Below are 15,926 nucleotides of genomic sequence, written 5' to 3'. Positions count from 1 at the left end.
AACAAAAAAAGAAGTTTCTATCAAGTGCAGGGAGGAAGTACAGTCTGTATAGAAATGGACCTGTACTCTAAAATCAATGTGTATTTTCCCATCTTCTATCACAGTTGTATATACTGTTTATTACATACCTTTACAGGAATTTTCTTATCAAAATCAGGGAAGTGAATTATTTTATTTAGCTTGGACACATATAGTATCATTATGGTGGCTGCCATCTGAAGAAAAGGGGAGAGAGAAACTTCAGTAAAATATCTGCAGATTGCTTGAGGTGCAGTGACATTATCAGAAGAAAACACATTCATCAAAAAGAAATATGGCAAAAAATTCATTTTCCAGGTTCCAGAAAAAATAACTATTTCTTAGAATATTAAGATTGTTTTTCTTGCCACAGTACAGATTCCATCAGAACTCTAGGCAAAAAATGTAATGTCAGTCAGGGTGAGGTGGCTCACACCTATAATCCCAGCACTTTGGGAGGCTGAGGCAGGCAGATCACTTCAGGCTAGGAGTTTGAGACCAGTGACAAAACCCCGTCTCTACTAAAAATACAAAAATTAGCCAGGAATGGTGGTGGACACCTGCAATTCCAGCTACTCTGGAGGCTGAGGCCTGAGAATCGCTTGAACCCAGGAGGCCGACGTTGCAGTGAACCAAGATCGTGTGACTGCACTCCAGCCTGGGCAACAGAGTGACACACCACTGTCTCAAAAAAAAAAAAAGATAATATCAGCTGGGTGCAGTGGCTCATGCTTGTAATTTCAGCACTTTGGGAAGCTAAGGTGGGAGGATCATCTGGGCCTAGGAGCTCAAGACCAGCCTAAGCAACATGGTGAAACTCATCTCTACAAAAAATACAAAATCTTAGCCAGTCTTGGTGACGTGTGCCTATGATCCCAGTTATTCAAGATACTGAGGTGGGAGGATCACCTGAGCCTAGAAAGTCAAGGCTGCAGTGAGCCATGATTATGCCATTGCACTCCAGCCTGGGCAGCAGAGCAAGACTCTATCTCAAAAATAATAATAACAATATGTATATAAATAATATCAAATAGACTTACACATACACATTATCTCAAGGGGCTCTAGGAATGGAACTGTGGCAGAAGGAGAAAGGGAGTGGTGCCTCTGACAGTGACAAATGTGCAAAAGTGGCCAGAGTCAGTGAGGTGACACACTGATCCTGGACCTTGCTTCCCGTATACTAAACATACAGTCATCTTCCCCCATAAAGGCACGGGAACATTCTTTTAAAAGGGACTTCACACATAAGCACATTTTTTTAAAGTCTATTATTTCCATAAAATAGAAGACTAACAGAGGAAAAAAAGGTTAAAGAGAGATTTGCTTTTCAATCTAACTGATATAGCAAGAATGCCTCATTCAAATCCTCTTAATCTGGAGGACCCTATGTATACTGGAAATACTCCATATCATTATTGTTAAATTAAAAAATTTAATGTCATCTTCCTTGCAAGTTTTAGAACTTAATTCTCTCTGCCTTAGGATGCAAAAATTTAAGATTCCTTCAACACGATTATAACCCTATACGTCGCTCCTGAGTTTGCAAACTTAATATCTATCATATATTTATGTAATTAAGACCACCCTGAATTATAACTGTACTTTGTACTTATGCCTCACTTTATAATTCTTGAAAAAATTCAATAAAACTGACCAGGCACAATGGCTCATGCCCATAATCCCAACACTTTGGAGGCCAAGGTGGGCAGATCGCTTGAGCCCAGACGTTCCAGACCAGCCTAGGCAACATGGCAAAACCGTATCTCTATAGAAAATTTAAAAAATTAGCCAGTGTGGTGGTGTGCGCCTGTAGTCCCAGCTACTCGAGAGGCTGAGGCAGGAGGATCACTTAAGCCCAGGAGGTCAGGGCTGCAGTGAACCAAGATCACGCCATTGCACTCCAGCCTAGGCAACAGAGCCAGACACTGTCAAAAAGAAAGAAAGATAAAATAAAATAAACATATACACATTTACTTAAAGTAAATGTAATTCAGACTTTAAAAATTAGGTCTGACTGGCTTTTCCCCTCAACAAATTGCAAATCAGAAAGGCTTTACCTTTGAGTATAAGCCAGTGGGTTAAAGAGTAATGAGTTTATTTCACCTGGTGATTACAAAGGGCACCTTATAACTGATTTTTTTTTTTTGAGACACAGTCTTGCTGTGTCACCCAGACTGCAGTGCAGTGATGCAATCTCAGCTTATTGCGACCTCTGCCTCACAGTGAATGTTCAACTGATTTCTGGCTAATTTTTGTATTTTTAGTAGAGATGGAGTTTCGTCATGTTGTCCAGGCTGCTCTCGAACTCCTGACAAGTGATCCACCCACCTTGGCCTCCCAAAATGCTAGCATTATAGGCATGAGCCACTGTGCCCGGCCTGAATTTTTTTTTAATGTGTTTTCTAATATTTTTACATTGAAATATAAAGATAATTTTTTTACTGTAATAAAATTCTTGTTATAATTTTTCTCCCTAAAATGATGCTGCAAAGAGTTACTTATTAGCAAGACATTTAATCAGAGTAATGTTTACCCACATAAATGACAGGCTTTTCGAGATTCACAATTAAAAATTTAGTTAACAAATACTAGTTTCATAATGTTAAGCTTTTCCCTCTATAAATTAAAACAAAATCAAAACAAACAAACAAAAAACATTGGGGCCTGTTACACTTGTTTATCTGGAAATCAACAGGATACAACCACATGAATAAACGAGCCACAAATTAACATGAATGGGAAATTTCAGAAACTGCCAAATGGGCGTAGTTTAAAAGCTTACCCAAACTCATCCTTGTACTTCAGAGCAAAAATCACAAACTCCAGGAAGCAAACTGCAAACGTTTTGTTTGGCACATAGGGAGTTTTGTAAAATTTGAATCAGTTGCCAGCATTTATGAATTTGAAGATTTGATGTAAAAATTCAAACTCTCGGCCGGGCGCGGTGGCTCACGCCAATAATCCCAGCACTTTGGGAGGCTGAGGCAGGTGGATCACGAGGTCAAGAGATCAAGACCGTCCTGGTCAACATGGTGAAACCCCGTCTCTACTAAAAATACAAAAATTAGCTGGGCATGGTGGCGTGCGCTTGTAATCACAGCTACTTGAGAGGCTGAGGCAGGAGAATATCTTGAACCTGGGAGGCAGAGGTTGCTGTGAGCCGAGATCGTGCCACTGCACTGCAGCCTGGCCTCTGTTTAAAAAAAAAAAAAAATCAAACTCTCAGCTAGGCATGGTGGCTCATGCCTGCAATCCCAGCACTTTGGGAGGCCAAGGTGGGTGATCACCTGAGGTCAGGAGTTCGAGACCAGCCTGGCTAACATGGCGAAACCACTTCTCTATTAAAAATACAAAAATAAGGGGCCAGGCGCGGTGGCTCACGCCTATAATCCCAGCACTTTGGGAGGCCAAGGCGGGTGGATAACGAGGTCAAGAGATCGAGACCATCCTGGTCAACAAGGTGAAACCCTGTCTCTACTAAAAATACAAAAATTAGCTGGGCATGGTGGTGCACGCCTGTAGTCCCAGCTACTTGGGAGGCTGAGGCAGGAGAACTGCTTGAACCCGAAGGCAGAGGTTGCGGTGAGCCGAGATCGCTTGAACCCAGAAGGCGGAGGTTGCGGTGAGCCGAGATCGTGCCATTGCACTCCAGTCTGGATAACAACAGCAAAACTCCATCTCAAAAAATACAAAAATAGCTGGGCATGGTGGCAAGTGCCTGTAATCCCAGCTAATCAGGAGGTTGAGGTGGAAGAGTCTCTTGAACCAGGGAAGCGGAGGTTGCAGTGAGCCAAGATCGTACCATTGCACTCCAGCCTGGGCAGCAAGAGCAAAACTCTGTCTAAAAAAAACAAAAAAATTCAAACTGTCTCTTGAAAAGCTCCTGATGCTAATAAGGGCAGCATGGTGAGTCCCATGCCACCTCCCAATCCTTTTCCTATCAGGCACAATGGTTTAAACTAAGTATCAACCTCACACTTTAAGTGGGACAAGTATTCTCTCTCCCAACCAGTCCTCAGCCAACTCATGTGTTACCCTCCAGGCCTTGGAGGCTTTGAGTCTTGTATTCCTCTGCTTTAGAGTAATTAAATTCAGTTAAGGAACTTAAAATAAGCAGCTGCTTTTCCCATAAATACAAGTGTTCCTAAATTGTAGAATCAAATAAAGTAAGTCCTGTTGTCTCACCAAGAGTACCATGAGCCTCTGGTCCTCAGCCAGCTGGATAAATTTGCAAACCACAGCTTTAAACAAAAGGACTTAAAACGTCATTATGTACACTGATGACAAAATAGGAGGTTAATTCCATTTTTCCACTCACCTGTCCAATTCCAAGGAAAATTGGTGACGGGAAACTACAAAGAACACAGAACAACAAATCAGTTAAGCAAATATAACAATCTGAAGATAGTACATAATAAATAATGAAAAGTTATTAAAAAGTCTGAGAAAATGAAAATTTGTCAAACTTGTCCATTTTTCGTTTCTTTTTTTTAATTTTATTTTTAAGACCATGTCTTGCTCTGTTGCCCACCCTGGAATGCAGTGGTATAAACATGGCTCACTGGAGTCTCAACCTTCTGAGCTCAGAAGGTCTCTCACCTCAGCTTCCTGCCACCCAGGCTGGAGTGCAGTGGTGTGATGGCTCAAGCCATCCTTCTACCTCCACCTCCCTAGTAGCTGGGACCACAGGCGCATGCCACCACACCCAGCTAAACTATGTATATATACATACATATATATTTTTTGTAAACGTGTGTGTGTGTGTGTGTGTGTGTGTGTGTGTTTTGAGATGGAGCCTCACTCTATCACCCAGGCTGGAGTACAGTGCAGCAATCTCAGCTCACTGCAACCTCTGCCTCCTGGGTTCAAGTAATTCTCCTGCCTCAGCCTTCTGAGTAGCTGGGATTACAGGCGTGTGCCACCATGCCTGGTTAATTTTTGTATTTTTAGTAGAGATGGAGTTTCACCACATTGGTCAGGCTGGTCTTGAACTCCTGACCTCAAGTTATCTGCCCACCTCAGCCTTCCAAAGTGCTGGGATAACAGGCGGGAGACACTGTGCCCAGCTAAACATGATATATTTTTAATTTGCTTCAAAATACTATGGGGGCAATGGTGGAGTGAATAGGAGAGAGATACAAATGCAGCAAAGCTGTGGACTCTGGGTAATAGTTACAGAGTGATTCATTATAGTAGTTTTAAAAGATAATATACCCAGGAACAAATCTAATCAAAGATTTGCAAGAAAGACATCTGTATAAAACATTATACATCAATATTCTAAAAATTAAAGATCTAAATAAAGGTCATGGGTTGGAAACTTGATATTGTAGTGAGGTCCATTATCCCCAAACTTATTTATAGAATCAGTGCAATCTCAGCAGAAATATCAACAGATATTTTGTGGAAACTGACAAGCTGATCATAAACCTGAATGAAAAAAAGGCAAAGAGCACAAACCACCCAAGACAATCCTGAAGATAAACAAAATCAGAGGAATTACTCTAATGGATGTCAGAATTCATTTTCAAATTACAATAAATGAGATTGTGTGGTAGTTGCACAAAGATAATCCAATGGGACAATGGAAAATAACAGAGGTCAAAACCGAGACACACATATATGGACACCTGATTTATGATACAGATGCCACTGCAGATCAGTGGGGAGAAAATCTTTCAGCAAACCCAGATCTTTCAGCACTGGGTGATTTGGATGCAGACTCCTGACCCCTACCTCACATCATATTTAACAAGGCAGGACTGTACCTGCACTGGCTCAACCTTCATTGGCTCCCAGTCACTTCTCAGGCTACTTACAAAGCTGGAATACCCCATAAAACTGAGCCATCAATCTATATGTTGGAGGGGAAACACACTTATCTCAGACAGGCTAAGAAGAGAATAAAGAACAAATCTATCTTATCAGAGAAAGTAGAATGAATGGCTAAACAGTAAGAGCATGCAAATAGGCCGGACGCAGTGGCTCAAGCCTGTAATCCCAGCACTTTGGGAGGCCGAGGCCGGTGGATCATGAGGTCAAGAGATGGAGACCATCCTGGTCAACATGGTTGAAACCCCATCTCTACTAAAAATACAAAAAATTAGCTGGGCATGGTGGTGCGTGCCTGTAATCCCAGCTACTCAGGAGGCTGAGGCAGGAGAATTGCCTGAACCCAGGAGGTGGAGGTTGCAGTGAGCCGAGATCGCACCATTGTACTCCAGCCTGAGTAACAAGAGCAAAACTCCGTCTCAAAAAAAAAAAAGAGCATGCAAATAAAATGAACTCTAGTGAGTACTAGGTCATCCCACCCATACACTCCCTTCCTCATGGAAGCACCCATTCCCCAACTGGGCCCTCTGCTGAAGAAAGCTGTCTGATAGTAGCATGTCTACTCCCTGAGCATAGCCTGCATTTTAACTGTTGGTCTCTGCAGGGGTGTAACGGCTACACCCTAGCCCCAATTCAGGACAGCTCTGCAGAGCCAGTCCGGCTCTAGAGCCCCTGGGACGAGGCCTTTGCTGTAACTGCATCAGAGCTCAACTTCTCCCTCTGCCTAATTCTGCTTCCCAGGATCACTTTCCAACACACTTCCTACACCTCTGAGAATACAACCTGTAACACTAAGCAAAATCACAAGGCAACAATTTAAACAAACAGTAAAACAACAACAAAAAGGGTCACATAGCTGGGCACGGTGGTTCATGCCTGTAATCCCGGCACTTTGAGATGCAGAGGGTGGTGGATCACCTGACGTCAGGAGTTCAAGACTAGCCTGACCAAATACGGCAAAACCCCTGTCTCTAAAAATACAAAAATTAGCTGGGCATGGTGGTGGGCACCTGTAATCCCAGCTACTCGGGAGGCTGAGGCAGGAGAATGGCTTGAACCCAGGAGGTAGAGGTTGCAGTGAGCTGAGACCCCACCACTCACTGCATTCCAGTCTGGGTGACCGAGTGAGACTTTGTCTCCAAAAAATTAATTAATTAATTAATTTTGAAAAAATAAACAGTAAAACAACAACGAAAAGACTCACAGACAGTAAGACAAAGAGCCCAGCCTAGAAGAAAATATAATGCATGGAAGAGAAGGGAGTCATTGCTTCAGGCCACGGAACACCTCAGAAATAATAAAACCAAAAAAACAAGAGCTCAAAGTTAAGTTGATGAGACAGTCAAAGGAGATGAAAAGAAAGCATGCAGACCTAGGGAAACCAACTGAGGACCCCACAACCTAACTGCCACATGAGGAAATACCTCTAGAAACACGCAGGAGCTAAATGGCCACTGCTGGAAATGGAATCATCGACATCTGAGGTGATCATAGTGCATGCAGAGGAAAACAAGTCTAAAAGATCAATCAATCTAGAAGACAGAAAACCACCACCATACAGGGCTAGTTACTGGACCTCGACTTTAGAAGACATTATTCCATAACTTTATATTGAATTCTACTCTATAATTAAAATTGAATCACCTTACTGAGTTATTAAACTACCCAAAAGGCCAAATGCAGTGGCTCACGCCTCTAATCCCAGCACTTTGGGAGGCTGAGCAGGTGGATCACCTGAGGTCAGGGGTTCGAGACCAGCCTGACCAACACGTTGAAACCCCGTCTCTACTAAAAAATACAAAAATTAGCCAGGTGTGGTGGCACACATCTGTAATCCCAGCTACTCGAGAGGCTGAGGCAGGAGAATCGCTTGAACCTGGGAGACAGAGGTTGCAGTGAGCTGAGATCGTGCCACTGCACTCCAGCCTGGGTGACACAGTGAGACTCCATATGAAGATAGAACTGAAACATGGGGTCTAAAAGAAACACAATGACGTTAGGTTTTTAATATTTTTTTACTGATCTTAGACCTCTTAAATTTAGAGGGATCATTCAAGACTTTTTTTTTTTTTTGAGATGGAGTTTCACTCTGTCACCCAGGCTGGAGAGCAGTGATGCAATCCCCACCCACTGCAACCTCTGCCTCCCAGGTTCAAGCAATTCTCCTGCCTCAGCCTCCCAAGTAGTTGGGACTACAGGCATACGCCACCACATCCAGCTAATTTTTGTATTTTTAGTAGAGACGGGGTTTCACCATGCTGGCCAGGATGGTCTCGATCTCTTGACCTCATGATCCACCTGCCTCAGCTTCACAGAGTGCTGGGATTACAAGCGTGAGCCACCACGCCCGGCCCTTTTAAGACATACTAATCTTTGTAATGAAGAAATATATATTTGAAAGTCAGTAATTCTTTCAGTTGAACTTCTGTTTCTCTTTTCTCTTTTCAATTCAGTTAAAACTAAATTTCATACACACGTACTATGACACTCCCCATCCAAATAACTCTTCAAGTGCAGCCAGCATGACTCACACTGCGGCCCCTCCTGATACAATTTGAGATGAAATTCCCAGGGTGGGTCTCAAGTATTCCTGCCAAAAAATGTTTAAACCAAATGAAATCAATTCTTTAGATCTAACTTTCAGTTAGAAAATAGCAGAAAATAAGTAATTGAGACTTCAAAAAATAAATTGGACAATCCAAAATGTGGGGCATTTTACAAAACAACTGGTACAGGCTTTTCAAAAAGTCAGTATTATGTGGAGGGGGCGGGATAAGGAACTTTTCTACATTAAAAGCAACTAAAAAGACAAACATATATGTATTGCATGAGCCTTGATTGCATCATAAAACCATAAAAACATCTTTGGGACAATTGGCATTGTGGGGGGGAAAGGAGAAATGAAACTTTTTAATCTAAGGAATTATCAGGCAAAGAGAGGCTCTGGAATGTAACAGCAGTCGTATCACTCTTCTTTGAGCTAAATAATTACCTCTTAAAGCCACTTGCTATGTGGGCGCTAGACTGATACCAAGTAGCCATAAAATGCCACACACCCTATAGTTGGACAATGTGTAGTCAATTACTAATCAATGTTATTTCTGCAAACCAATGAGAATTCCTGACAAACCACTTTTGTAATCACCCCTTCCCTGATTTGCCCTTTTTTTCTTTAAAAACTTGAGCCTCTCTTTTGTTCTCCTGAGCACTCCCGAAAGAAACATGTAATTATTTCAAGTGTCCCAGGCTGCAGTCTTCAGCCTCAGCCCAGATCAGCTCTCTATATTAATTTTGCCTCAGCGGCCAGGCGCCGTGGCTCAAGCCAGTAATCCCAGCACTTTGGGGGGCGGAGGCGGGTGGATCACGACGTCAACAGATCGAGACCATCCTGGTCAACATGGTGAAACCCCCTCTCTACTAAAAATACAAAAAAAAAAAAAAAAAAAAAAGTTAGCTGGGCATGGTGGCGCGTGCCTGTAATCCCAGCTACTCAGGAGGCTGAGGCAGGAAAATTGCCTGAACCCAGGAGGCGGAGGTTGCGGTGAGCCGAGATCGCGCCATTGCACTCCAGCCTGGGTAACAAAAGCGAAACTCCGTCTCAAAAAAAAAAATTTTTTTTGCCTCAGCTTCTTTTTAGGTGGACCAGATGATTATAGATTTGGTAGTAGATTATTTTAGGAAGTTACTGTTAAGTTTGTTAAAAGTGAAATGATACTACATAGGAGAATGTCCTGAGGCCTCAGGAGAGGCGAACTGAAGTATTTCACAGTGCTCTGACGCTTGCAACTTACTTTCAGTGGCTGGAGGGAGTCTCCGTACTGTGTGTTCACTCTTCTTTGTTCCTTGTTTTCAGTATGCTTGAAATTTTTCATAATAAAATGTTTGGGGGAGGAGGAATCTAAGGAATACTCATGAAAGTTAAATAATTAAATTAAAGCTCCCCCTTTTCAACTTTTTTTGGATTAAAGAACATAATTTATAAATACATAGCTTCTATAATATGAATCAAATTTTTTTTTTTTTTTTTTTTTTTTTTTTTGAGACGGAGTTTCACTCTTGTTACCCAGGCTGGAGTACAATGGCGCAATCTCGGCTCACTACAACCTCCGCCTCCTGGGTTTAGGCGATTCTCCTGCCTCAGCTTCCTGAGCAGATGGGATTACAGGCACGCACCACCGTGTCCAGCTAATTTTTTGTATTTTTAGTAGAGACGGGGTTTCATCATGTTGACCAGGATGGTCTCGATCTCTTGACCTCGTGATCCACCCGCCTCGGCCTCCCAAAGTGCTGGAGATTACAGGCGTGAGCCATGGCACCCGGCCTTATAATCTGAATCAATTTTTATAAAAAGCAATGCAGGGGCGGCGACTTCCTGTTGGGGGAAAAAAGTTGGGCCGAAGGAGGGGCCGTGAAGAGGGAGGAGGAAGAAAAGAAAACGGCCGGGCGGCGGCGGCTGTAGGTTGTGCGGCGCAGCGGCTCTCACCTGGGCGGACGATGGACAGCCAGGGCAGGAAGGTGGTGGTGTGCGACGACGGCACCGGGTTTGTGAAGTGTGGTTATGCAGGCTCTAACTTTCCAGAACACATCTTCCCAGCTTTGGTTGGAAGACCTATTATCAGATCAACCACCAAAGTGGGAAACATTGAAATCAAGGACCTTATGGTTGATGATGAGGCAAGTGAATTACGATCAATGTTAGAAGTGAACTACCCTATGGAAAATGGCATAGTATGAAATTGGGATGACATGAAACACCTGTGGGACTACACATTTGGACCAGAGAAACTTAATATAGATACCAGAAATTGTAAAATCTTACTCACAGAACCTCCTATGAACCCAACCAAAAACAGAGAGAAGATTGTAGAGGTAATGTTTGAAACTTACCAGTTTTCTGGTGTATATGTAGCCATCCAAGCAGTTCTGACTTTGTATGCTCAAGGTTTATTGACTAGTGGTAGACTCTGGAGATGGTGTAACTCAAATTTGCCCAGTATATGAAGGCTTTTCTCTCCCTCATCTTACCAGGAGACTGGATATTGCTGGGAGGGATATAACTAGATACTTTATCAAGCTGCTTCTGTTGCGAGAATATGCCTTCAACCACTCTGCTGATTTTGAAACGGTTCTCATGATTAAAGGAAAACTGTGTCACGTGGGATACAATATTGAGCAAGAGCAGAAACTGGCCTTAGAAACCACGGTATTAGTTGAATCTTATACACTCCCAGATGGACGTATCATCAAAGTTGGGGGAGAGAGATTTGAAGCACCAGAAGCTTTATTTCAGCCTCACTTGATCAATGTTGAAGGAGTTGGTGTTGCTGAATTGCTTTTTAACACAATTCAGGCAGCTGACACTGATACCAGATCTGAATTCTACAAACACATTGTGCTTTCTGGAGGGTCTACTATGTACCCTGGCCTGCCATCATGGTTGGAACGGGAACTTAAACAGCTTTACTTAGAACGAGTTTTAAAGGGAGTTGTAGAAAAACTTTCTAAATTTAAGATCCGCATTGAAGACCCACCCCGCAGAAAGCACATGGTATTCCTGGGTGGTGCAGTTCTAGCAGGTATCATGAAAGACAAAGACAACTTTTGAATGACCCGACAAGAGTACCAAGAAAAGGGTGTCCGTGTGCTAGAGAAACTTGGTGTGACTGTTCGATAAACAGAGCATGTTCCCATCACACCTGTAATACTTTCTTTTTTCCTTTATTGCCAATCTTTGAACTCATTCGACTCCAGGACATGGAAGAGGTCTCTCTGTGCCATTTGACTGGAAAGGTCAAGTTTTATTCTGGTGTCTTGGGGAAGCTTTGTTAAATTTTTGTTAATGTGGGTAAATCTGAGTTTAATTCAAATGCTTCCCTGCATAGATGAGAGGGCTAAGAATCTTGTCTGCTGCTTTGTTTCTTCTAAGTAGGCATTTAGATCATTCCTGTGGGCTTCCTATTTTCACTTTACTGCTCTAATGCTGCTAGTTGTAGTCTTTAGCACACTAGGTGCTATGCCTTTATTAGCCTAAGAAAAAATCTTTAACAGGAGCTTGTACATATTACTGGGACGGGGGTGGTTCGGGATGGGTGGGCGGCTGCTGAGCCCTTTGGGCATTTCCCCTGTAGTGTGGCGCTTTCAACTGTGCTTTGCAGCTTTAAGTACCTTAAAGGTTCCCCTGTGAACATCTTAGAGAAATGGTAGGTTCAGAACTAAAGTGTTTTGGGTGGGTTTTGTGGAGGGGGGGTAACAGTGGGTGGTCTTTTGATTTTTATTTTTGAGGGTTTCTCACTGGAGTACATAAGAGGAACTTTATTTACAGTACTTTGATTTGGCAGGTTTTCTTTTACTTGTGCTCTGTCTGGAACTGTTTCCATATGATATAAAAAGCAACTGTAGTATTCCATTACCATCTGGCTTAGGGATCTATTTGTTTTTTAAAATCAACCATGTTAGCTGGGACTAGACTCCCTACAATCTGTCAGTGTAAAAGTAACATTTAAAAGTCCTTTTGGAATTCAAATTACAGATTTAAAAGTGCTTAAGATCTGGTGTTTTGTTAATGCTTCTGTTTATTCCAGAAGTATTAAGATAACCCAGTGCCAAGTATCATTCTAGCAAATTATTCTTTTATATAATTGACCAGTGCTTAATAAAACAAGCAGGTACTTAACAAATAATTTCTGGCCGTAGGTTATAATTGGTGGTTTAAAAATAACATTGGAATATGGGACTTGTTGCCAGTTGGGTAATTTTCATTAGTTTTGTTTGTTTGTTTGTTTTGATTTGAAACCTGGAAGTAGAGTAAATTTTGACTCTAATGAGTTTAAAATGTTGGCCAAAAAAAAATCAAGATTTAAATTTTTTATTTGTACTGGAAAACTAATTGGAACTGTTAATTTTCACCCATCTTTGAAGCTTGAAAGAAGAGTCTCTGGTATTTTGTAAATGTTAGCAGACATTCCTGCCTGTGTCAGAAAATCCTATTTATGAATCCTGTTGGTATGCCTTGGTATCTGAAAAATATCAACTAGTACCAATATATGAGACATTTCTAAATTTGAAAAATAAAAGAAATTATTGACTTGAGGGTATCTGTTTTGTAAGAATACATAATTAGTTTATATTAAATAAGCAGTGAAAAGTTAGTTTTAATTATGTAGCTTCTGTTAATATTAAGTGTTCTTCATCTGTTTTACCTTAATTTGAACAGGTAAGTTTGCCTGCATGCTGGACATGCTTCAGAACGCATGAATAGCCCTTACTAGATCTTGGGAAAGTGGATCTTAGAGTCACTTTGCAATTCTAAAGCGTTCCCAAATCTTCTTATATAAATAACCCCAGCCTTTTGAGACCTGGGCTTGTTAAAGGATGCATATGTACTGGCTGTCGGGTTCAGGGAAATGGGATTGACTTGGCCTTTGGTCCTTTGGTCATAATTTTAAAATATGGGAGTAGAAAACAACGAAGAATGGAATGGACTTTTAAAACAATGAAAGAGCATTTATTATTTGTCCCTTGAATGTAAAATTTGTTTTGATTTCATAATTCTGCTGGTAAACATGACAGTTAAAATGCTGTATTATGTATATATATTTTAATTTAGAAGTTCCATTTTGTAATTTTACTATTCCAAGGTGAAATCATGCATTTAAATTTGAGATTTGGGTGGAGTATTATGTTTAACTGGAGTTGTTGTCATGTATGAATCCCTCAGGAAGAAAAAAATTGTTTTTAAAAGCGATCTGATTCTTTAGCTCTCAAAACTGTTGGTACTTAAATTTCCCATAATTAAACATTTAAAATGTTTTAATTAGAATTGCCAATACTTTGACCTTTGCGAAGGGTTTTTTAGAAATACATTTACTGATGTCCCCAAGACATTAGTCTTACATTTAAACTTTTTTCTTTAAAACATGGTATTGGTTGTTAACTTTTACACAGTTCTGAGCACTGTTAATATATGGAAAGTATCTTGAGATATCAGTGGAAAGCCAAACAGTCTAAATTTAAGATGAAATACTTCTTTTTGATTCAGAAAATAAAACAGATTTTTTCAAAGTAAAAAAAAAAAAAGCAATTCATTTATGTTTCTGTCTCCATCTATTTATCTGTATCCATCTATCCACCCAAAAAGATGTGAAATTGTTGCCTCATGTGCATTATAGCAAATTTTTAAAAATTTCACCCTAATATTTCTATTTTGTTTGAATTCTTTTTTTTTTTTTTTTTTTTTTTGAGACGGAGTTTTGCTTTTATTACCCAGGCTGGAGTGCAATGGCGCGATCTCGGCTCACTGCAACCTCTGCCTCCAGGGTTCAAGCAATTCTCCTCCTGCCTCAGCCTCCCGAGTAGCTGGGACTACAGGCTGCCCCACCATGCCCAGCTAAATTTTGTATTTTTAGTAGAGACGGGGTTTCACCATGTTGATCAGGATGGTCTCAATCTCTTGACCTAGAGATCCACCCACCTTGGCCTCCCAAAGTGCTGGGATTATAGGCGTGAGCCACCACGCCCGGCCCTAACTTTTCTTCTAAAATGTACTGATGGCCAGGCACAGTGGCGCATACCTGTAATCCCAGCACTTTGGGAGGCCGAAGCAAATAGATCACCTGAGGTCAGTTCAATACCAGACTGGCCAACATGGTGAAACCCTGCCTCTACTAAAAGTACAAACATTAGCTGGGCGTGGTGGTAGGTCCCTATAATCCCAGCTGCTCAGGAGGATGAGGCAGGAGGATCGCTTGAACCCAGGAGGCAGAGGTTGTAGTGAGCCAAGATTGTGCCATTGCACTCCATCCTGGGAGACAAGAGCAAAACTCTGTCTTAAAAAAAAAAAAAGGTATTAATTCTAGGTAGTGGGAATTATTATTATTATTGTCTTCTTTGCTCATTTCTGTATCCCCAATGTTTTAACTGAGTTCTTGTAGGTGTGAACATGAGAAAGTGAAGATTGTGTGGACAGAACTCTTTCAAGAGTCTTCTGATTCTGGCTGGGCACAGTGGCTCAGGCCTGTAATCCCAGCACTTTGGGAGGCCGAGGCAGGTGGATCACTTGAGGTCAGGAGTTCAAGACCAGTCTGGCCAGCATAGCGAAACCCCATCTCTACTAAAAATACAAAAATTAGCCAGGAGTGGGACACAGTGGCTCATGCCTATAATCCTAACACTTTGGGAGGCCAAGGCAGACAGATCACTTGAGATTAGGAGTTTGAAACCAGCCTGGCCAACATGGTAAAACCCTGTCTCTACTAAAAATACAAAAATTAGCAAGGAGTGGTGGTGGGCACCTGTAATCTCAGTCACTCAGGAGGCCGAGGCAGGAGAATTGCTTGGACCCAGGAGGCAGAAATTGCAGTGAGCTGAGATCATGCCACTGCACTCCTGAGTTTGATATGCACTCCTGAGTCCTGACACGACTGCTGTTACATTCCAGAGCCTCTCTTTGCCTGATAATCCCATAGATCAAATGTTTCTTTTCTTCTTTTCCCCCTACAATACCAATTGTCCTGGGATTACCAGGCCTGGCTAATTTTTGTATTTTTAGTAGGGACAGGGTTTCAACCCATTGGCTGGCCAGAGCTGGTCTCGAACTCCTGACCCCAAGTGATCCACCCACCTTGACCTCCCAAAGTGCTGGGATTACAGGTGTGAACCACTGCGCCCGGCCATGGGGTCAACAATTTAAAAGCAAACCAGCCAGCCAGATGTGGTTTTTGGCTCAAGAGCTGTTCAAGTGCTGAAAGAAGCAAGCAGAAGACAAGTGGATGCCGAGATGAGAGGAAAGGAGTCTCACGTGTCCTTCCTAAAGTGGCTCTCAGTGGACCAAGCGAGGAAACAATGCTAGGAGGCACAGTCACAGCAACAGGAAGGGAGTAAGGAGGAGGCCCAGGGAGGCCAAGCATGGACAGTCTGCAGGGGAGATCTCTGAGAGGTGCGGTTACTTGCGTTACCATTGATCATCTGAAATGGGCCACTGTTGTCCTATCAAACTAAAACAGTAGCCAGGTAGGAAAAGCACTCAGGGTACAAAACATTGCTCCAAGAATGCAATTCTCTGCAAGCCCAACTGC

General features: G+C 41.9%; 1 protein-coding gene and 1 pseudogene across 10 annotated transcripts in view; one reads left to right on the top strand and one right to left on the bottom strand.

The window, feature by feature from the left end:
• Window positions 1-15,926, bottom strand: part of SLC35D2 (solute carrier family 35 member D2) — an 86,465-nt gene that overhangs the window by 63,326 nt on the left and 7,213 nt on the right. For 6 of the 9 annotated variants that reach the window (XM_054254026.2, XM_002742755.7, XM_008993813.5 and 3 more), the window contains exons 2-3: window positions 4,340-4,373; window positions 129-215 (exon numbers count right to left, since the gene is read on the bottom strand). In XM_054254026.2, the coding sequence (XP_054110001.1) occupies window positions 129-215; window positions 4,340-4,373 (121 nt within the window). Of the gene's footprint in view, window positions 1-128; window positions 216-2,803; window positions 3,863-4,339; window positions 4,374-15,926 lie in introns of all 9 variants that reach the window. The other 3 variants (XM_008993814.5, XM_078365783.1, XM_054254023.2) reach the window with 2 other exon arrangements.
• Window positions 10,269-13,929, top strand: LOC144581543 (actin-related protein 2 pseudogene; annotated as a pseudogene). Its single transcript, XR_013532480.1, has one exon. The product of XR_013532480.1 is annotated as an actin-related protein 2 pseudogene (transcript).

The sequence above is a fragment of the Callithrix jacchus genome, chromosome 1 (assembly GCF_049354715.1).
Source record: "Callithrix jacchus isolate 240 chromosome 1, calJac240_pri, whole genome shotgun sequence".
Lineage (NCBI taxonomy): Eukaryota > Metazoa > Chordata > Mammalia > Primates > Cebidae > Callithrix > Callithrix jacchus.
This window is presented reverse-complemented; position numbering and strand designations above follow the sequence as displayed.